The following is a 22,130-nucleotide window of genomic DNA, read 5'->3' on the forward strand; positions in this document are numbered from 1 at the left end:
TTTTTATGTAATTTGTATTAATAATTGTGTATAAATATATGTCTATAAATTTTACTCGGCCAGATATCTTTACTTTATTTTTGCAAAATTTATAGAATGCATTAGGATTAAACTATTTATTAACATAATCTTTAATCTAAATTATAATGTACTTAAAATTTGATATATTAGATAAATTATTTTGAAGATGTACTTTTTTATTATATTACTTATTACTTATAAACAATGACTTCTATAGATTCTATATTCATTAAATTTATTTGCATTTAATGTTCAATAAAATTATCTCGAAATTGAATATTTAGGTATATTTGGTTATAGGGATTTATTAAAAAGTAAATAAATGTATATATTGATAATGTTAAAAATTATATGAGAATATAAATTTAATTTGTTGATAAATTAAGATTATATATATCCATGTATTTAGATATATATTTTCATTATAATTATTCTTCATATTAAAACAACAAATTGAAATTTTTATGAAACTTATGGAATTTGTTAATTAGATTTGTTTAACATATTTTATTTCTTTTATTTTATAAGTTACTCAACATTGAATTGAATTCTGATTTGTATGAAATTAGATAAAATGGAATGTGATGAATAATTTAATAAATATCCCACAATTTAATTACTCTATTAATCAGTTACAATTAAATATTCATTTTAAAAATTAAACAAGCATTACTATATTTGTTTTATTGGTATGTTACAAATATATTTCAAAATACTGAACAAATAAATGCTTTTAATCAGTGAAATTAAAACATTGTAGCTGACACATTCAACATTGATTATTTATAATTGTAATCACACTTATCAATATTAAATTCGATATTTGTTATTTAAGTCTAACATGGCTCTCGAAACTTTATAGGACAAAAAATATCAGTTTGTTATAAAATATTTCTTCCCACCATTATCAGAAATGTGTAAGGCTATCAGTCAGACTATAAGATCACAATACATTTAATATAACTAAACTATTATATTACAGTTTTACTTTATATTTACATGCAATATCATTAAACTTATAAGTTTGTGTTTTTATCGGCTGTATCTGTATTTGCATCAATGACTATTTTGCTACATGTGTCAGACCAGACAGCCGCAGCATCTCTGAGGAATAGAAATACATTTAAGATAATAATAACATACATATATATATATATATATATATATATATATGTATATATATATAATAATCCTTGCAGCAATTTCTAGACTCTCACATGCAACCTGAACTTGCCAAATTGTTTTCAATTTGGCAGCACTTGAGTTTTTAGTTAGGCAAAAAATTTTGTTGTTGTAATCATGTTGTACAATTGACAAACAAGTAAGAAACATAATAGAATTAATAATGCCACATGGTTTTCATATCAAAATATATAACCTATTAAGTTAGTGTTAGTGTATTCTTAGTGTATTTTAAAATATGTGTAAGACATTTCTCACCTTGTGCATTTCTCTGGTAAAGTGATGGCCTGCCACCATAATAGTACATTAAGAAATATTGACCATGTTCTCAAGGGGCCGATAATGAATGCCAATGTACCATAAGCCAACCAGAAGAAATAAGCCAGCAGCATTTGTATACTTACAATTAATATAAATGGAATGTGGTTTATGACTAGACGGATTAAAGACCTTGTGTGCTTCAAACCGCTTGTGCTGCTGAGTTGATACTGCAGCCTAAAAAAGTAAGAATTAATTTCATAATATTATATATATATATATATATATATATATATATATAATTTCAATAAGTACCGTTTATCAACACAATTAGCTAATATCAAAGTCATTGGAAATTGACATAGAAACATTTGTAGATATCCATAAAAGTATGTAAATGATCCCGGTAGAAAAGATCCATTCACAACAATCCCCCAAGCAAAAATAGCGCCTAAATGCCCTTCAATTATTTCTCCCACACTCCAAGGTCCGCAGGTTAAATATATTGGATATGCTATGAGGGGATAATATATCCTATCCACAGATGCTAAAACCCACAATTTGCGCATCCATAAACAAAGGATAGATGATCGATTCATTCTAGGTGGCCTCATTCGGCCATCTGGAAATAAAAATAAAAGTGAAATCTCTTCATTAATTCATATTACTTCATTTCTTAAGTAATTCTTCTTTCTTTCATATATACATATGAGATATTTACCTTTCACAAGACGATGAAAAAGACGAAACAAACACAGTGGCACAATACACATGACTAGCATAAACGCAAACATGAACTGAAACTGTAGCATTTATTTGAATGAGATCTATATTGTAATAATTTCGCAAATTAATATATTTATTTATACTTACAACTTGACTGGCATTACTCATAAGAATAAAACGTGGCAAAAGATCAAAACTCAATCTAGTTCCATCTAGTGAAAAAGGTTGTGATATTGTTTGTATTCGACCATCCTCATCTTCAACTTCCACATGTATATGATGCAAACCTTTTTTATAATTTTCAGCATTCCACTTGCTTACAAATAATGGACCTATCATAATAATTTGATAATTTATATATTTTAGAAATGATCATTATGTTTTCCTTTGCCAGACTCAAGAGTTAATCGGATTCTTAAGATGGTGATTGTATTACCTTTAACATTTTTGGCCTTAGTCCATGGTTGTTCATTTATTCTTACTTTAACATGAGTAATTTTTCCAATAGAAAATGCCAGAAGCCGGATGTGTGTTGATAAAGCCGATTGTTCACTAGCAGCTGCCTCACGTTTTGGCATTGCATATAAGGCATGTTTAGGATTCGTAATTAATATTAATGGCCAACGTCCGTGGGGTGCATCAATGAATGAAAATAACCCATGATCTATAGCCATCAAACGAATCCTGAGAAATATATCACAAATTAATTTCATTGTGGTATCTTATAAAGTTAAAGTAGTGCTGTTAGTACATTCGATTATCTTTCCAGTCACCAAGTTCTAATTCTAAAAAACCTGATTTTTGTATTGTGTGCATAGTGGGTACTAATCCACCCATTCTATGTAGGTGTCCACAAAGGTACGCCATAGATTCTGTATATCTACCAATTAAGGAACGAACAGAAGACACCCCGCCTGGTGCAATTATACATGATGTTGGGTAGTGCCCAAACCTTCAATGAATAATTTACCAGCAATTAATTTATTTGACAAATTGATTATAATATCCAAATGATTACATATATATTTTATTTCATTTCAAGCATATATTCATAAATGAATTAATTTGGTGTTGAAGAATGAAAAATAAATTATTACCAAATTGTATAGTTTCCCCCACTTGCTCTAGCTTCTTCTGCTAGTTTTATTGCATACTCTGATTCAGCCTTTGTTATCATTCCAACAAAATTAAAAGGTCTTCTTGGGCCAGGAGTCAAAGAAGCATCCAAGGCTATAAATGAATACTTCTCATTGCCAAGACTAATCTACAATAATGAAAAATGAATTTATAGATTATACACTAAAACCATTAACAGATCGATCAATACCTGATGTAAATATGAACGTTTGTGAATTCTTCCTTGTACAGAGTAATTGTAGTAATAGTTTTGCTTTGAATCGACCCCAGCTATGTTAAAATTATCTGAAAGTAATAATTCATGTAGATATTTTTACAATTTAGTATAAATTTAGTTATTTATCATACCATGGTTGCCTCTTATATCCAACCACTTCGTTTTTGAAAGAACTTTAGTCTCTTCTAAAATATTTCTATAATATTCCCATTCCTTCTCAAATTGTCTTGAACCCATATTATTTTTTGATTTGGCATCTGTTAAGTCTCCACTTGCTAAAACTACAATCGGTTTTATAATGTCAACAGTTTTATGACAAAATTCTCTCAATTCACTAATTCTTGATGGATCATGAAATATGCTGATGTGTATGTCAGATATCTATAAAGAAAAAATCTAAATGCATCGTTTTGAATAAAAAATTTAATATTGTAATTTACTTCTTAATTTCTTGAGATTTTTAAATTTTGATTTAGAAATGAGTGTTTTATAACAAAACCATTTATTATCATTTAATATTTACTCATTCATCTATTTTAAAGAGAAAAATCCATTATTGATTTTGGTTTAGTTAAAATTCAATCAAATATATACATATGTAAAAGTATCACAATATGAATGTATATATATATATATATATATATATATTATAATAATATTCAAGTAAGCTAATATTATTTTAAGTTATAAATACATAAAATAAAACAAACTACTTACTTGTAGAAACCATATGAGATGATCAGCAGAATCTTTAATAGGAAACTGTTTTTGTGTTTGAATCCATGGTTGATTCCTTTTCTCGTAAACATCATATTCTTGCAACTCATCATTTACATTCACTAAATTCGCGACGTTCGCAACTAATATAGAGAATATTAAAATAAATAATAAGAAAAAAATTGCTGATTTTGATATTCTCATTTTCAAAAAAAAAAATAGGGTTATAACATTTTTTTTTTCAAATATTAAATCATATTTCTAATGAGAAGATAAACTTTTGAGTATTACGAATTTAAATTTTTATTTTCGGTTGTACTTATAATTTTGATAATGTATTTTTAAAAGTGCAATGATATGATAAACGTCAAAAGTGACGTTTGTTTGCAATTGTTACGATAATCTGACCTGACTGTTGCTTACAGCTAACTTCACGACCATTATTGTCTAGGCTTCGTGACCGCTATTTTTGAAAACTAACGTATCAACTTCAGGTGATACTTTATATTTACGTTTAAATATCTGTTGATATGGATCTTCAGTTCCATAATAAATTATTAAGAGTATTTTATTCCTATTTTATATATTAAATTGTAAAGTGCTGTGATATTAAGTATTTAAATGATTAGCTATTCAAGCCTTGGTAAGAATTTTTTTTATATTGTAAGAAACTTATATTTATTTATTTATTGAATTATTTAATATTACTATTAATATTGCATGTGATGATAAATAAATAATTTAAATATAAATGAAACACCAATTTAGAGAGAATATCCTTTTATTTGCTTTATAAATGAAATCTATTGAACTGGTATTGACTGACAATTATAAAATAATTATTCATTGAAACTTTATTGTAAATATAAATTGAAAAAGAAATTAAGTGATGTTCTAATAGCTGTTATGACTTATAAAAAGGAAACATTTAGTAAAATAATAGAAGCATACTCTTAAGTATACAAGTTAAACTAACAAATGACTAGTAACCACCGCTATTCTTAAGTCCTTATTCGATATTCCAAATAGTGCCATATGATATGAACATACTAATTACATTAAATCTTGGTAGCTCCAGTCAAATGTCACATCTAAGAATATTATATATATATATATTTCAACCCAAAGATGGAAAATCGTGTTCATCATCCACTTTAGGAGCATTCTGACGTCCACGGCCTAGATGAACCTCTGGCCTTTCCTCAGCACCTTGAACAGCACCATCATTTTTAAAAGGAGCTTTACCACCAGCCCTTTCGCCACGATTTGCAAATCCACGACCTTGACCACGGCCACCTCGTCCTCTGCCCCAACCTCTGCCAGTGCCACCACCGCGTCGTGCATCATTGAACGTGAATTGGATATCCAAAATATGTTTCTGACGTCCAACACGTTGAGGGTAATCAGAAATGTCAAATTCCAACTCTTCCTCCAATTCACTTTCATTTCCTTCTCGCTTTTTGTCTAGCACATACATTTTTTTCCATTGAGATGGATCTTCACCTTCTCCGGCCTTTCGAAGGTTAAAGCTTGGCTTTTGGCGAACTGCACGTTGGGCCTTCCATTCATCCAATGTCAACTCCTTGGGTTCCTCCTCTAATGCTACAGTAGGTACTTCTGTGGCGTTCTCTCCATCTTGTTCTGGAGACTTGTCGGTTGGTTCCGTCACTTCCTTAACTTCCACATTCTCTTCAATATCCCAACCAACTTCCTCACTGCCGTACTCTTGCTTGGGTTCATTTACTGGAACATTTTCTGATTTCGGCCACTTGTCAGCATTATCTTTGCTGCCAGATCGCTTTTCCCAAGAACCATCAGACTGTTGTGAATCGTGCTCTCGTTTTCCACGATTATCATAGCGGCCACGATTTTCATAGTTGCCACGGCCTCCACGACCTCCGCGCCCCCGTCCAAATGTACGACGCTCAGCCCCTTCATTGTCGCCAAATTCTCGCCGAGGTTTCCATTCCTTATCAGCTGCACCATTGAAAGAGTCATCTCGGTTGCGACGATTATTACGATCTTCACGATTTTCACCAGTAAAGCGACCGCTGCGCTGTTGGCGCTCTGGTTTTCCGTCGTCCTGTTTGGATTTCTCTTCGCGAATTCTGTTATCCGCCGACTTGATATTTTCCGATTCCTTCGCGTTTTTGCGCGAAGCGGGCGTAGCTTTCGGTTTTGGCTCCACTTTTGCCTTGCCTTCTTATCGGCTCCTTTGGATCGTTTTTTGAGCTCTCTTTCCCGCTCTTTAGATTGAAGTAGTTCTAAAGGATCAGCATCGTCGTCCAGGAATAGATGGTATCTATTCGTTACACCTATTCCGTATGCGTTCTCCATATTTTTCTATTATGCGCAAAACTGTATTGCAAAACAATTTTTTGAGGTTACACCTAGGCTACTATTCGCCCATATACACTGCAGACAGCTAATGCAGTTGTATATTATTAATACGGAATCGATGTAAAAGCATTTTAATAGCACGTAATTTCAATTGCATTATGTTAAACAGGTAACAATTATAAACGAACAATTCACTTCCCGAAAACAGTCAAATAATTTAGGCATAAATAACACTCATCGCTGTGCGAAGGCCGCCAACACCGTTTACGAAAAAATGGAGGAATATTTATGTCGATGTTACCACATCAATAGCTTGATTTTAACACATAAAATTGTAATAAAAGATGATTTAAAACAAAATTGTTACTTCGAATGATACAGGCCAGATATAGGAATTCTATAAAAAGAATATCAGATATTATAATAACGTAGAGATGCGAATTTATGTGCTAAGTTGTCAGCCTGATTGAATTTTTAGTGCGTAGTGTTGCCATTTTTGCAATCAATCCAACTTGATGCATTTATTGAAAAATATTAAACTTATTATACTTAGATATTTTATATGGGTCTTACCCTAGACAGTATAATTTTTATATGATCTTACATTTGTAGATAATAAAATAAGAGTCCCAAGTTTGTTTATATAAAATTCTGTCATTCTGTCTACCTACTTTTTGCCTACTTAATTACATAGGGCTACCATCGTCATCATATAAATTATTTTAATATTTTCATGTTACATGCTTATCTTGTCAGGTTATGGGTTATGTTTCAGACAAATTTAGATTTACTCGTTTAAGAATTTGCTTATAAATATTTGAAATGTGATGTAGTTACAATTTCATTTATTAGGAAAAGCTGTATTTAAAAATCACAGAAATGAGTGGCGTTACTGACTATGAAAATATTAATTATGGAAATACTTTTGCTAGTTTATTAGCACGATTGTTGCTGCGACCAGATGAAAAGATCGAATTGGAAGAACTATTTACTTCAATAACAATTAAATTTTGCGATCTGCTTCATCATGCAGAAATGAATGACGAAATAATTTCAACGTTTGAAAGTGCCTTAGAAATTTATCCTGACAGTCCCAATTTATTAAATGCTTTTGGATGTAGTTTAGTTAGGTAAGACACAAATTAAAAATATGGAAAATTTCATTTGTAAAATAACAAGTATATTTAAGGAAATTTTACCTAATAAGAATTGGAGAAAGTACTACAAGGCATTATCAGTTCAGTTATATTTTGTAAACATAGGGATAAAACCTGGTTTTATTTGGGATATAGGACCAACTATTACTACTTTATCATTACAAACTCTTCTGATAAAGCTTAAGAAAACTAATATCTTGCACAAAAACATATCTTTATTATGTATTGAACAAGAACATTGTATCATTAATATAAATAGTTTGTCAGAAATACCATTAAATTACTTTACATTTGTTGATGTAACTGAATCATTAACCGCACCCAGTATAATCATAAATACATTTTCTTTACTCAAGACTTTTTTAAGAGTATATTCGGAGCATGTGCATGAAGTATTAGATGTATATTATGTATGTAGCAATGAAAAAATATGCGTTCCTACAATTTTGGGCATCATAGCTGGCTATCCAATAGTATACTGGTACAATCTTAATAAAAGCTCGAATAATTGTTTAAATTTACAATCATTGACTGTATATAAACTGTATATAGAATTGATAGATAAGACTTATGAAGTATACTCCTTCAGTATTCCTTCATCACTTAAATCACAAACTGATAATCATATTACAAACTGGCATAATTTATTGTTACAAAAACAGTTGATATTAAAGTTAAAAGTGTTAACTGTGACTACTACAAGCAATGTTGTGCTATGATACACAATAATATGCAATTAAATTTTAGGATAAATTTTTGAAATAAAAAAATATTACATTACAGACTCAATTATTTGGAGCAGGCACTTACAATATTACAATATGCTAGTGAGTGTGATAAATCCAATTTGATATGTGTTAGAAATATGAATCAAATCAAAGACATGCTGGTATCTCGATGGCATTTTCGAATGATTAATGATTATAAAAGGAACAATGCCTATCGTGAAGCAATTTTAAAACATATCAGTAATGGGTATGATATTATTTTAGATATTGGCACTGGAACTGGCTTATTATCTTTATTTGCCTCTGAAGGTAAATTTAAATCAATTCAAGCATGTGAATATTCCAAAACCATGTTCAATATTGCAAAAAATGTGTTTGTGGCAAATCATTGTGAGAGCATTAATTTATTAAATACTAGTTCGCTGGACATTGAAGTAGAACATTTTCCAAAAGTATCATTAATAATAACTGAAATTTTTGATTGTGGAATTTTTGGAGAGAATTTGATTGAAAGCATACAACATGCTGCTCAGAATTTAACACTACCTGATTGGAAAATAGTTCCTCAAGGAGTTATTGTACATATTGCAGTAATTCAAAGCAACACAATATATAAAAAATCTAGACTTGTTTATTCAAATATCACTGGATTATTTGATGTCAAATTGTTAGCTCATTCAGATGATACGGATATGTATACTACTGAAAACTTAAGATTCATAAAAGATGTTAGATATTTAACAGAAGTTCAAATCTTATATGATTTTGACTTGAAGTGTGCAAGTTTAAAAACTAGTCTGCAGAGTGAAAAAGAAATGTCCCTGCAAAGCATTAAAGAAGGCTATGTGGATGCATTTGCAGTGTGGATGACTTTAAAATTAGACGAAGAAAACATAATAACTACAAGTCCATTTAGTGATAATGATTATTGTTGTTGGGACCAGGCTATATTTTGTACAAAACAGCAATTTAAAGTGGGGAATGGAGAATATTTCTCTCTAAGAACTTTTTGCAAAGATATGTTAGTTATTGATCATTATTCCTTAGCTGCAGACACTAACAGTGTTCCTTTACCTGGTAAAGTAATACAATTTTTGAATGATAAATTATATATTGAAATGTTAATGACTATTTTCTCGTACCTACAAACAAATAATATTACCATCTCAACTATGTTAGATTTATCACCATTTCCAATATTAGGATTGTTATTGCTAAAAGAAAAAAAATGTGATTACCTCATATGTAATGATTGTGATATAAATGTTAAATCTTTTATAACTCTTGTTTCTCATATGAATTCAATAGATATAGAAAAAATACATTTTTGTGATGTAGGTAAGATAGATAGTTCTACAACTTTTGATATCATAGTATTTAATTGGGTGCATGAAAGTGGAGAAATATCTGATGATTATCTTATACAAATAGATCTTATTAAATTTTTGAATCCTGAAGGATTAGTCATACCTTATCAAATAAATTTAAATGGGATTTTGGTTGACAGTAAATGGTTAGACTTCATTAGCACAGTATCCGATTCAAATGTTAGAGGTTACAGAATTGCAGAGTTTATTAATAAATATCAAGTTAAAACACACATTAATTTTAAGATAGATGAAATAGATTTCATTTCATGTAGTGATGTTATTGACTTAGGAATTTTGAGTTTAAATGATAATAAAATCAATAAAATAGTTGTACCTGCAACATGCGATTGCAATATTAATGGAATTTTATACTGGTATGAGATAAAATTACTCAAATCAGATATATTTTATACTACAAAGAATTCTGAGAGCTATATTAAAAATGCTGCTTTTATTTTTGAACCAATGACTTTGAAAACAAGTGAAAGTATTACTTTGAATGTGTTGCAAAGTGATGGAATACTGAAAATTGATGTTGAGAAAAGTAACATCTAATATGTAAACAATTTATTTACACTATATTTGAAAATATAAATACTCAGTTATAAAATATAATAAATATTTTATTCACATTATATCTTACTTTAAAAAATATTCACCTGCAAAATGCATTTGCAACCCAATTATCTATTTTAGTGTTAATGTTATACATATTACAATCGATGATTTAATCTCAATAGAAATTTTTCTATGATTGGTGCTACAGCTGTGGGATTATCATTATGTACATCATGATTTCCTTTGACAACATGTTCCTCAAACAGCTTATTTTTTCTTAGAGCATTCAATAATCTTGCATGTTGCTTCTTTAGTCCTGCATCAACTGATTCTGATGCAAATATCATTAAGTGAGGAAATGCTTTTTTATGCACAAGTGCTTTCATTCTGTAATTGTTATCCATTGCTGGCCATTGTAGTTGCTTGATTCTTTGATCCATTCCCAAATTTAAAGTACCATCAGAATTTTGTACAATTGCTCTCTTAAGCAAAGGATGAACTGCTTTTTCACTGAGACCTCTATTTCTTTTATATAGATCTACTAGTTGTTCATAAGTATATTTAGGCGGTGTACCATACATTATCAGATTCTCTACCTGAGCGGAAAATAAAGACATATGAATGAATATTAATATACCAATTAGTTAGATTATGCAGGTAAAAAACTCATTACCAACCCTCATAAACTCTTGATGATGAATTTTAAACCAATACTTGTACATATCTGGCGGTATGTTCTCGGAATCAATAGCATCAAGCATGATAAGTTTGGAAATTTGCTCTGGGTAAATAGCAGCAAAATGTAATCCTAATCTTGCAGCTAAACTATGACCCATGAATATAAACTCATTCCATTCAAGCATATCAACAACTCTCTTAACAGAATGCAATAAATCATAGAAATCAGGAATCATGCCAATGGGATAATGAGAAGATTTTCCATGTCCTGGCAAATCTATGCAAACATAATAAAAGCATTTTGGCAATAATGGTATGAGTCTGTCATATGAACCAGCATTGTCTTGTCTGCCATGGACTGCTAATACTGGTTTATCATCTGAATTTCCCCATGCTTTTACTGAAATTCAAATAATTTCATTGAATACTGTTTAAAGAATTTATTATTAGTTAAATTATAGTTTATTAAGGTATCGTTAATTTAAATTTACCTGCTATGACACCCCAAGGTACATTCAAATTGAATTCCTTGATTTCCATTTTATTGTTATTATTTAAACGTGCTCATTTGGACTATGATTAGTCAGGTCGTCGATCAATCAGCCGTGATCTAATCATTGTTGATACGTTTTATCTTACATAGTAATAATTGATATTATGCATATTAACATAAAGAAATATAACATGTTTACAAACACATTCATATCACTATACATAATTTGTAAATGTCATGTTTCAAGTACATCTTTCAAGTTAGATTGTCAAGGTCAAAATTAATTTTTGCCGCCAATTTGCCTATTAAATTTTTTTTGTGAAGATACAATAAGTTTGTTAATCAATTTGATGAATTTAATTAACTTAAGAGATTCAACAGTCGTAATATATTTACGACTGAGATTAATATCGTTAAGATTGGAAAAACTTGAATTTTAAATTTCATGTTTTGAAGTGCTGCATTTTCCATCGCATGTGGCAACACTATTACATATTAAAACTGTAGAAATTGTGGCTTTGATGTCTCGGTATACGTTTTGTGAATTTCGGATAGAAAATTCGAGGCCTTTGTGATAAAATGAACGGTATACAATATAACTAATGTATTTAAGAAAGCTTTGTTTACTTTACATGCACCTTTGACACAAAACAAAGCTCCTTCTTATATATGCATATACATATATGTATATATATCGATTATTTATCATGGTCTTTATTTGATATTTATATTTTCTTATCGCCTCTCAAATTATATGGCTCTTGAGGAATTTTATTATTCAATATTTAATATAGCCTCGATATATTTCAAAACAAAAAAAGATTTCACAGCATATGCTTTTCCATGAGTTGTACCTCAGCAAAGTCAAAACTTCATTCATATTCAACATGAATCTGTATTGCAGTGTATACGTTGCCTGGGGCTACTCCAGAACTCGGCATGGTGTGGATGGGTGCTGAGCACTTTATGATGGAAGATAGTCCTTTCTATGCTACTGGACATTCTAATCAATCCTTAGATGATGTGGTCAGTCGCACAAATCCTATGGTATTAAGCTTTTTCTTGCTTGAATATCTTGAATAGTATAATGTAAATCTAGCATATGAATATAAGTTTATTTTTTGAATGACTCTAAACATCAGGAATTATTTCATATATTATACTACATTAAGAGGTAAATATGAATGTAAATAACATTTTATATTCACTACAACATAGAATAGACTTAACAAATTTTGCAACATGAAAATAATAGGGCATAATGTTTTCTTAGCATAATAAGTACTTTTTTTGCGGACTCATCTATAATTAGAATTTTAGAATTCATAAACCTGTTAGTTGTACTTTACATAACTTCTCTCTTCAGATGTTTTCTACTTTAGTGCATTATATATTAAATTAATTGAATTAACTTAAGTAATTTATTATAAAACATTTAAAGGAAATAGATACATACAGCATGTTGGATTATACAGAAACATCTCAAAATTATGATAACAAAATTCAAGATTCCGAAGAAAATTATAAAGTCGATGAGGTGATTTGTGATGAAATTGAAAATGGCAATGCTCCTATGACACAAAGTATGGGTACTCAAACTGCCCAAGCAACCAGTAGAAAAATTAAACCTGTTAAACACCCTGGCCTTGTTTTGAAAACTCCTATAGCATATCAACGAGATACAGATCCCAGTGTTATACCTATTCAAAAGGACGGCATGGGTAAGTCCAGAAAACTTTTCTTACGCATATTTGACCCAATAAAATCCTCCGGATGTAAAACAACTAGTTAAAATGACTTATCAATACTGAATAATACTGAATATATTTGTAATGTACTTAGCTCTTCTATTTGCATATACTTATTAATTAATACAATAAGTTACATCACAAGTCACCTCAATATATGATTGAAAATGATAACTATTTTAGAATTACATTTAATCATGATTTATAGAAAGTTTTGCATAATTCTTTGCAGCCATTTGTGAAAAATGTGGAGCTATTGGAGTAAAGCATGCTTTTTACACACGTGAAAGAAGATTTTGTAGTCTTGCCTGCGCAAGAGTTTATAGTGGGCTTGATCCAGAACCTAGTACACATATAATACAAAATACAAACAATATGCAGTCATTGACAAGCAAATCTCAAATTAAGCAAGAAAATTCCTCGGAAGCAAATGAAGACGAATTTCAAACAAGTAATTTAGATTCTTTCTTAGATATAAAACCAATAGCTAATCCAAATTATAAATTCAAAATGGAATGTGAAGATGATTTTTCAAATGTTATACTACCAGAAAAATTTCCACAACTTGCTTCTGCTCCAGAAATATCGCAATTAGATGAAACAGCTCAATCAGTGCGCAGAAAATCATCAGAGTTTTCTAATTCTTATGATTGGACTTCACAGTTAAATGATCTCAACTTTATGGCAGCACCCGTGACTTGTTTTAAACATGCACCGGTTTATGAAATTTGGGGAAACATTACAGTTGGTATGAAAGTGGAAGTTGAAAATACTGATTGTGACAATATTTCAGATAATCTGCCTGATTCTTTTTGGGTTGCTACTGTTTTGAGAATTATTGGATATAAAGCTTTGATGCGTTATGAAGGTTTTGCAAATAATGATACCAAAGATTTTTGGGTAAATTTATGTACTGCTGAGGTTCACCCTGTTGGTTGGTGTGCAACCAGAGGAAAACCATTAATTCCTCCAAAAACAATACAAAACAAATATAATGACTGGAAAGAGTTCTTGGTCAAAAGATTAACTGGAGCTCGGACATTACCATCGACATTTTACAATAAAGTTAGTGATAGCTTAAAGTCACGTTTTCATTGTGGATTAAATTTAGAGGTTGTCGACAAGAATCGAATATCACAAGTTAAAGTTGCTGTTGTACGTAATATAATTGGCAAACGTTTACATGTTTGTTATTATGACAGCACACCAGAAGATAATGGTTTTTGGTGTCATGAAGATTCTCCTTTAATACATCCTGTAGGATGGGCTAAGAAAGTTGGCCATAACATAGATGCACCAATGAGTTACTTACTTCGTGTAAATAGTGGTATTTTAAATGATGAAGATGCTCCTGAAGAATTGTTTAAAAATGGCTTGTTAAGAAATAATGTGCCATCTAAGTTTAGAGTAGGAATGAAATTGGAAGCAATAGATCCTTTAAATTTATCTACAATATGTGTTGCAACAGTGATGCAAGTACTGCGTTATGGTTATATCATGATAAAAATTGATAATTATGCTGCAGATCCCACAGGTGCTGATTGGTTTTGTTACCATGAAAGTTCACCTTGCATATTTCCAGTTGGATTCTGTGCGGCCAATAATATATTACTCACACCTCCATATCTTTATAATGCTCATACATTTTCTTGGGATCTGTATTTACAAGAAACTGGGAATTTAGCAGCTTATGAAAGGCTATTTGATTTAGGAATACCCGAACATGGCTTTATAGAGGGCATGAAGTTGGAGTGTGCTGATTTAATGGATCCTAGATTAGTATGTGTTGCAACGATAGCTAGAGTTGTTGGTCGTTTGTTAAAAGTTCAATTTGATGGTTGGGATGCTGAATATGATCAATGGCTAGATTGTGAAAGCCCTGATATATATCCTGTAGGATGGTGCGTTATGGTGGGTCATAAATTGGAAGGTCCACATGTTCCTCAGAAGCAGACAAGTATTCATAAAATTTCTCCTAAGGGCAACAAGAAAAAAACTGGAAGAAAAAAGAAAACGAAACCGGAAACTAATTTGAACAAATCCATGCCTGCAGGTCTGATTTGATTCAATATTCAATTAATATGCTTATTAATATACTAATTATTAATATATTTACTTTAACAGGTGCAAGCAATACATCAAAATCTATAAATGCTTTGAAAAACAATTCTTTGAGAATTTCTAATAATAAGGATTATACAGCAAATCAATCTGAAAGTTGCCATCGTAGATTATCTTCAAAATTTGAAAATGCAGATTTGGACAAGTCAATTCTTGTGGAAGAAACAGCAGTGAAGGAGCCTGAGGCAGCTCCAGAGCCAATAGGTCCTGATCAAAATTTGCCAGTTTCATCAGAGCCTCAAATAGCTCCACCATCTGAGAGAAAAGCAACGAGTTACATTAATGTGAGTTCATATGTGATATTGGTTTTGAATTATGAGTTATTAATTAAAATTATATGAATAATAAAAAATAATTAATACAAAACAACAATATTTGTCTAATTCTAGAATACTGGATGTAGCAGCAATAAATTAATTCCAAGACTTGTTGATTCAGCTGGTTTTGGAGATTTGACTGGCGAATTGGATCCTAAACAGTGGAATGTTTTTGATGTTGCACAATTTTTAAGGGTGAATGATTGTGCAACTTACTGTGACACATTTAGTAAAAATAAAATTGATGGAACTGCAATGCTCGATTTAACCAAAGATGAAATAATACTTTTACTCGGGATGAAGGTTGGACCTTCATTAAAAATATTTGATCTAATACAGCAACTTAAATGTAAAATAAATCCAGCACAATCAAGACTACTAAAAGCTACATTAAATAATAAGTTTTTATAGCATCCTATTTTTTATATGAAACAATTACCACTATTGTGCGTTATATAAGATTATAAACAATTTTAATATAGTATAGTATAGAGTACTGAAAGAAAATGTATAATATTTAATTATTTATCTAGTGTTTAATAATGATGTAATTATTTTCTCATATTAGTAAATATATTTGAATTATGTAATTTAATTGTGCTTCATGCAGGTTAATCTGAAATTTGAAGAAAAATATATTACGAGGGAGTATTCATAAAATTAAAGATAAAACGCAATGACCATAGCTTGTAGGCGGGGCTAACACGCCAGCTGGCAGACGCGTCTATGGCGGCGCGCATTGTCTTCGTGCGCGCACTAAAATAGTTCCTATAATTTTCAAAATATCTCTTAGTTGAGCTGTCAAAACTGTAATAAAGGTCTATATTCATTGAAATTAAAATAATTCGCATCTTGTGTGTAAAAATCGTGACTTAATAGCGTCTTTCGGCAATATTTATTAAGACCGCCCAAGCGGAGCTATATCTCATACATAGCGTCATTCCGGCCTCAGCTGTTTCCCGCCATCACAAATCCACGGCGAGTCTTTGCGTAGTGTGCGCGCTAGTCGCCTCTAGTGTTAATTTGTGTTTTTGTGTCAATATTAATTAGTGAAAATTCTAAAAATTGCGTGACAGTACAAGATATGTCTTATTTTGCCACTAGTGAGGATAAAGTGGTTGTAGAAGAATATCAGGAAGAGGAATCTGAGATTTTACACATCGGCAGGTAGTGCACGTTTACATTTCATCATATCTTAACCTTAAATCATTATCTAGAGCCGTAGGGAAGTGATCAAATATGTCACATTGTGTTATGAATTAAGTGCAGTGCAATTTTGATTCTGTGGGTGGTATTATGAATTTATTTTGAATTATTTCCCGCGTAGTTTAGGCGGCCGGCGAACCACTCAGCTGTTGTACCCGCCATGTTGTGTGTATCGTGTGATTCTGCGGCACACAGTACGAACTTTAGAGTAGTATTTATGAAATACATTCCACATGCGACTTCTGTTTACGTTTTATTGACGGTTTACTATTGCATGTAATTATGCAACGTCAGCATTACACAATATTTAGTATGAAGTGCTTCGTAACAAAGTTTTAATTGTACGACGTAAAGTTTTACGCTGCGGAATGGCACGGCTACACTCCAATATTTTCAAATTAAATTCATCTTTTCAATTAATTTACGAGGGGTTTGCACTCTTCTGTCAATTCTATTAATATTATTCAGTGATAACTTTTTTTTTAAATTTAATTCATTATGACTTTAACAATTATTTTTTACAACTCTATAAAGACTTGCACAATACCAATGAACACACATTATTATATGATAAATTATTTGCTTCTTATATGACAAACTCTGTGTAATCTGTTATTACATTGTTGAATCAATTCAAGCAAATGAAATGATTGTACGCGTCGTCTTTATATATTTAACAAAAAAAATCTGGTATAACGCCCCGGTAAATGTTACATACTATATTTATATAAATACTTTATTTAATCTCTTCTTATTTGTCAAGTTCGCAACTATTGAAAAATGTGCAAAAAATAAAGTTGTTAACCTTCAAAATTGTGAAATCTAAATTGGTTAAATTAAAATTATCTTTTTTAATAATTTTCATAGAGTTATAGTGTAATAAACCTATTCTGAATATTGATATTATTTTGGAACAAGGAACGTTAATGAATAGTCATAGTCGACAATGCGCCGTTTGCAATAGTTATATATTGGATTTATCTAAGGATTTATTGTTCTGTTTATAGTAAAATCAACAATTTGTTGAGATGCTAAGTTTATTAAATATAATCATTTTGCTTTAAAATATTTAAAATGCGAGAACGATTACAGTGACTAGTTTGAAAACCATTGGATTATGCCATATGTTGTTTTTTCAGGTACGAAAATAAATTCTGTTGCCTGAACCTTTGTATGCAATTTTTCGGTATTCTTTTGTCCTCCACAGCATTTCTAGAAAGGACGCGGACGACTAGAGTTCTTGGAAAAATTTCACACATGGCCTTTACAATCGAAATATTACGTCAGATATTTAGCAAATAGATGTTTCACATAGTTTTTATTACTTTTATCCTTATTTCATGATAATTAAAAATTTATTACGTCTTAAGAGATGTTTCATATTCAGAATCTTCCTGTAGGGGTGCATAATTTAAAATATTTTTATTTATAATTTATAAATGCTTAATAAGGTTTCATATCCTCTGTTCCCAGAGCTTCCGAAGTAAATTTAATTTCAAATATTCACGGTTTGATGATTTCCTGTAATCAAAATCGCTGGTGTAATTTTGTTAGGACGTACTAATTAGTTGTCCAGAGTATAAAATATAACAAGGTTTTTTTATAATTTCTCATAAACATAAATCGGAGGAACGGATGACAATTGGGTCACGCGAATTGAGTCTGTGACCCCGGTTTACACTCGACTTATAACAATGTACAAGGTCGCAGTCGCGAAACATTTTCGTGCCTGAATATAGAATACCCTCTTTACCGTGCATGTACCTGAACATTTTTTTTTATACGAATGGTAAACCGTACCGTAAATGCTGACTACTAAATCAAGCTAACAAAGTAATTTTTTTACTTCATGATATATATTTCAAATTAGTAATAATTTTTACGCATGGAAAATTTATTGTTTGATCTCTCCCGTGCGCTACGGAAATATTAATTGAGTAATCGAAATATCACATTATGAAATTTAGGCCAATCAGCTGTTGAGATACTCGTATGAATAAATTTGTGAACACAGATGTCCATGCGTGGAACAGAATTTCAAAAATGTGTATGGACTAATGAATGCGTGTGCGTACGTGATTCGTAGCATGTATGTTAGCCGCCGAATTAGCACGTGTTTATACAATTTGAAGAACTAGGTGAAACTTTCTTGTCGTATTTTTGGCTTCTATATCATTACATTTTGTATGTAGTTTATAGTGTAATTTTATAAGATCAGATTGTAGGAAGTTTTTAAGAGCTTTCATATCGAACGCGATAAATCGTTAGGTTGCTAGCAAATGTACGTGCAGCAACTATAATGAATGGTTTGTGTGTTATGCTTGGTTGCATTTTTCATACATCGGTCTATGTGTGCGTTTTTACTCCCGATGTGACTGTTTTATGAATGAATTGCACGTGATCGCTTATATTATACAAATTTAATTCATAAGTTACTGAATTATTCAATAAAAACTCATCTGGAACAAAACTTGTGAAAAGTACACACACTTGGGGGAAAAATGTATTTTTATAAATACAAGAAATTAGAATTTTTAATTACCATTACATAAAAATTATTTACCTGCTTATCTCCTAAACGGAAATCGACAGTCTGACTTCGAGTTCTGCGTCAAAGATTTAAATATATAATTCGTTTATTCAAATGAATCTCATTTTTTATGTTCACAATTTGTGTACAACCTTGAATGTTCGTGTTTTCAGCATCGTGGCTCAGGTAGGACGAAGGAGCACGCTCTCGTTACTTTATAACATGTGGACATTTTAATGACTTGGGATATATTACTAATTTCCGCTAATATCAAATAAATATAATTAATATTAAGTATAAGAAGAATTTATATTTATTTCTTACATGAGTTATCTTGTACCTTGATAACATGTGAATTATTACCCTATTCTTTGTTAGTAAAATACAATATTTATTTTTATTGCATTATTTAGTAGTTACTCTTTGATATTGGAAAGAAATTATTGTTAACTTCATTCGTCTCTAATCACTCGTTTATTGTCTCTAATTACATAAATAATGTGTAGATTATATATTGTGAAAGATAAATAGTGACATATAGAGATGAATATTGTAGAGAGTGTAATTAGAGATGAACGAAGTTAACAATAATTTCTTTCGCATGTATTTTTCGCAGTAGACGCCACAGTATTTTTTACACAAAATATTGTAAGATTTTTCAATCTAAAGAACCAAAAAATCACGATAACTAATTATAATTCTCAATAATCTAACTGTATAACTGTATAACTGTACGAGTGATAAATATTAAATCGATGGTCGATCACAAGCGAGCGTTGCCTATAGACTAGGCTAGGTCAAGGTTGAAAAGTTAAATTTTCAATTTTATTTTTATTTATCATGTTTAACATCACTGCTTTTCTTGTAACAATTAACCGTTGATAAATTTAATTTATAAATGTATCTATTAGAGAGATTCGCTAAAATAAACTCTTGTCTATTCTGGTTCGCTTTAACCGAATTTAATTTTGGCTGGCGCGGAGTTCTCTTATTATAAAACAAGATGATGGACAACAAGCAGGCAGACGCCGGCGATTATTAGATGACTAAAAATATCTATCGGATGTTCTTTAATCGCGGTTGAATAATATTCTAACCTTGATTTGAAATGGGTTATTCATTATAAAATTAGCGTTCTGCATTTTTCAAAGCTTCGCTATCATTAGTTTGTACTCGGGTTTCTCAATTTTAGCTTATTGAAAATGGTAAAATTATTTTTCTAGTAATGGCTACCTCTAGTTACTAGTATTTCAGAGTCTTTTATTTTTTGTAGTGAGTTTGTAAATAGGTAATTGTTGTGTTTGTATGATACGCACTTCCGTTTATCAAAATGTCGTTTGTCATGTGTGCATGACATGTGAACAGAGTCAATGCGAACGGATTTATCGTTGATATCCATTATATGTAAGCTCAGTTTCTAATTCAAAACAACGAAGTAAAAGCAACACAGCAGGTTAGAGCTATTCAGTAGTTCCACGTTTGATATCCACCTCGGACAACCTGGTGTCAAGCAGTAGTTTACCTATGCCCAGGAGCGATACAAGAGTCCTCAGCGCCCGCATGCCTTGGCGCTCTCTCTCCTTTATTTGTTTCAAGTGAAAATAGCTTGATTTTCAGTAGCAGCTGAAAATGATACAGTATTACAGAGATTGTAATAAGAAATTCATTACATAAAGACATGACAACCGTTTGGGTTGTCTTCCATAAATCTAATTCATTGAGAAGTCGTTATAACAAGCTTTGGTTTTGATCGGTAATTGGAAAAAATATTCAGAATTTCTGTAGGTACTCGTATTGATTTAGAGATAAAACTGTCTGTTAATCAATTATGCAATGCTGAAAATACGTTTAGTGGAACGTTCAGGAAATAAAGATAAAAATAATTACTAGTGCCAGAAATATGTAAGTTTACGAAACCAATAACAATTCTTTTTTTGTATGCTTGTTCTACTATAAGCGAATCGATTACGTCCACATCAGCTGTAAGCTATATAATAAGCCAACGTCGCATAAAACATACACAGGTAAACATGATTACACTTTGCATGCGCTTGTTAAATATTCATATTTGATATTTTAAAATTTATAGAATTTATTAATAAACGTGCTGCTCTGTGTAATTTGTGTTCGGTCGTACTATTAACTTGAATTTATAGAAATTATACAGTAAAGTTTTTGGGGACTTTTCACTCCCCACTGATGTAATTGATACCTACAAAGATTTTGATACAATTGTCTTACGATCCATATGCAATGGGGAATAATATCAAGTTATAACCCACAATCAAAGATTACATGCTTGTTTATGGAAGTTTTCCAGTCGACTGTACCGTGACAATACGTACATGTTGGTCGTTTTCATTCTATAATTAACCAGTAATTACTATTATATACTTATACCATTGCTGATAAAGCATCATTATATGGCGCTACTACTATAGACTTGCCTTCGTGTAAAATACCATAGACTGAGCGATCGTAAATAAATAAAATTAGTAGGCATGAAACACACGTGCTACGTCATAGATTGTAAAAATGTGTAGCACTTTTAGACATAACATAATTATTGTTATGCCGGTTCTGTAATCAAAATATTTTAAAGTTGTTTATTTCAATTATACGACGT

General features: G+C 30.7%; 6 protein-coding genes across 11 annotated transcripts in view; 3 read left to right on the forward strand and 3 right to left on the reverse strand.

Annotated features, from left to right (window-relative positions):
• Window positions 1-873: 873 nt before the first annotated feature.
• Window positions 874-4,462, reverse strand: LOC113366508 (transmembrane protein 62-like). Of its 3 annotated transcripts, none has more exons than XM_026608125.1 (11): window positions 4,259-4,462; window positions 3,673-3,922; window positions 3,515-3,609; window positions 3,285-3,451; window positions 2,939-3,139; window positions 2,624-2,871; window positions 2,335-2,519; window positions 2,183-2,264; window positions 1,777-2,083; window positions 1,462-1,677; window positions 874-1,125 (listed from the first exon to the last, which is right to left on the reverse strand). In XM_026608125.1, exons 1-11 carry the CDS (start codon window positions 4,460-4,462, stop codon window positions 1,038-1,040), a joined length of 2,043 nt encoding a protein of 680 aa, XP_026463910.1. In that variant the 3' UTR covers window positions 874-1,037. The 3 variants fall into 3 exon arrangements, with proteins under 3 accessions (XP_026463910.1, XP_026463909.1, XP_026463911.1); XM_026608124.1 differs by having other exon boundaries at window positions 1,462-1,698; XM_026608126.1 differs by having other exon boundaries at window positions 1,462-1,698; window positions 3,673-3,822; window positions 4,259-4,306.
• LOC113366506 (polycomb protein Sfmbt-like) lies at window positions 1,577-16,204 on the forward strand. 4 transcript variants are annotated; one of them, XM_026608121.1, is made up of 6 exons: window positions 1,577-1,706; window positions 12,487-12,629; window positions 13,024-13,303; window positions 13,563-15,383; window positions 15,455-15,735; window positions 15,841-16,204. In XM_026608121.1, coding segments are annotated over exons 1-6 (2,865 nt in total). In that variant the 5' UTR covers window positions 1,577-1,705; the 3' UTR covers window positions 16,180-16,204. The 4 variants fall into 4 exon arrangements, with proteins under 4 accessions (XP_026463906.1, XP_026463903.1, XP_026463907.1 ...); XM_026608118.1 differs by lacking the exon at window positions 1,577-1,706 and adding an exon at window positions 4,810-4,901; XM_026608122.1 differs by lacking the exon at window positions 1,577-1,706 and adding an exon at window positions 4,810-4,901 and having other exon boundaries at window positions 12,487-12,608.
• Window positions 5,061-7,301, reverse strand: LOC113365771 (plasminogen activator inhibitor 1 RNA-binding protein-like). Its single transcript, XM_026607314.1, has 2 exons — window positions 7,289-7,301; window positions 5,061-6,457 (listed from the first exon to the last, which is right to left on the reverse strand). The coding sequence occupies exons 1-2, from the start codon at window positions 7,299-7,301 to the stop codon at window positions 5,376-5,378; spliced, it is 1,095 nt and encodes a 364-aa protein (XP_026463099.1). The 3' UTR covers window positions 5,061-5,375.
• LOC113365773 (protein arginine N-methyltransferase 9-like) lies at window positions 7,358-10,408 on the forward strand. Its single transcript, XM_026607317.1, has 2 exons — window positions 7,358-7,728; window positions 8,539-10,408. The coding sequence occupies exons 1-2, from the start codon at window positions 7,478-7,480 to the stop codon at window positions 10,406-10,408; spliced, it is 2,121 nt and encodes a 706-aa protein (XP_026463102.1). The 5' UTR covers window positions 7,358-7,477.
• Window positions 10,557-11,761, reverse strand: LOC113366513 (serine hydrolase-like protein 2). The gene is made up of 3 exons (XM_026608132.1): window positions 11,581-11,761; window positions 11,089-11,489; window positions 10,557-11,007 (listed from the first exon to the last, which is right to left on the reverse strand). The coding sequence occupies exons 1-3, from the start codon at window positions 11,627-11,629 to the stop codon at window positions 10,567-10,569; spliced, it is 891 nt and encodes a 296-aa protein (XP_026463917.1). The 5' UTR covers window positions 11,630-11,761; the 3' UTR covers window positions 10,557-10,566.
• Window positions 16,205-16,558: 354 nt separating the features above from the next.
• Window positions 16,559-22,130, forward strand: part of LOC113366512 (transcription factor AP-4-like) — a gene marked incomplete in the record, with an annotated part of 67,367 nt that continues 61,795 nt past the window's right edge. Inside the window, 1 exon segment of the mRNA XM_026608131.1 lies at window positions 16,559-16,935. Within this exon segment, the coding sequence (XP_026463916.1) occupies window positions 16,853-16,935 (83 nt within the window).

The sequence above is a fragment of the Ctenocephalides felis genome, unplaced genomic scaffold, assembly GCF_003426905.1.
Source record: "Ctenocephalides felis isolate EL2017-DRISC unplaced genomic scaffold, ASM342690v1 CF-g0.4_SCAFFOLD_01170, whole genome shotgun sequence".
Classification (NCBI taxonomy): Eukaryota; Metazoa; Arthropoda; class Insecta; order Siphonaptera; family Pulicidae; genus Ctenocephalides; species Ctenocephalides felis.

Bases quoted from the DNA above. Each gene is read 5' to 3' on its own strand.
- LOC113366506 (XM_026608118.1), top strand. From the start codon at position 4,880: ATGATTAGCTATTCAAGCCTTG. The intron at 13,304-13,562 runs GTAAGTCCAGAA...AATTCTTTGCAG, and splicing joins TATTCAAAAGGACGGCATGG to CCATTTGTGAAAAATGTGGA. The intron at 15,736-15,840 runs GTGAGTTCATAT...GTCTAATTCTAG, and splicing joins AAGCAACGAGTTACATTAAT to AATACTGGATGTAGCAGCAA.
- LOC113366508 (XM_026608124.1), bottom strand. From the start codon at position 4,462: ATGAGAATATCAAAATCAGCAATTTTTTTCTTATTATTTATTTTAATA. The intron at 3,923-4,258 runs GTAAGTAGTTTG...TTTTCTTTATAG, and splicing joins ATCTCATATGGTTTCTACAA to ATATCTGACATACACATCAG. The intron at 3,610-3,672 runs GTATGATAAATA...TATTACTTTCAG, and splicing joins GGATATAAGAGGCAACCATG to ATAATTTTAACATAGCTGGG.
- LOC113365773 (XM_026607317.1), top strand. From the start codon at position 7,478: ATGAGTGGCGTTACTGACTATGAAAATATTAATTATGGAAATACTTTT. The intron at 7,729-8,538 runs GTAAGACACAAA...ATTACATTACAG, and splicing joins TTTGGATGTAGTTTAGTTAG to ACTCAATTATTTGGAGCAGG.
- LOC113366513 (XM_026608132.1), bottom strand. From the start codon at position 11,629: ATGGAAATCAAGGAATTCAATTTGAATGTACCTTGGGGTGTCATAGCA. The intron at 11,490-11,580 runs GTAAATTTAAAT...TTTGAATTTCAG, and splicing joins ACCTTGGGGTGTCATAGCAG to TAAAAGCATGGGGAAATTCA. The intron at 11,008-11,088 runs GTTGGTAATGAG...TTTTCCGCTCAG, and splicing joins ATCATCAAGAGTTTATGAGG to GTAGAGAATCTGATAATGTA.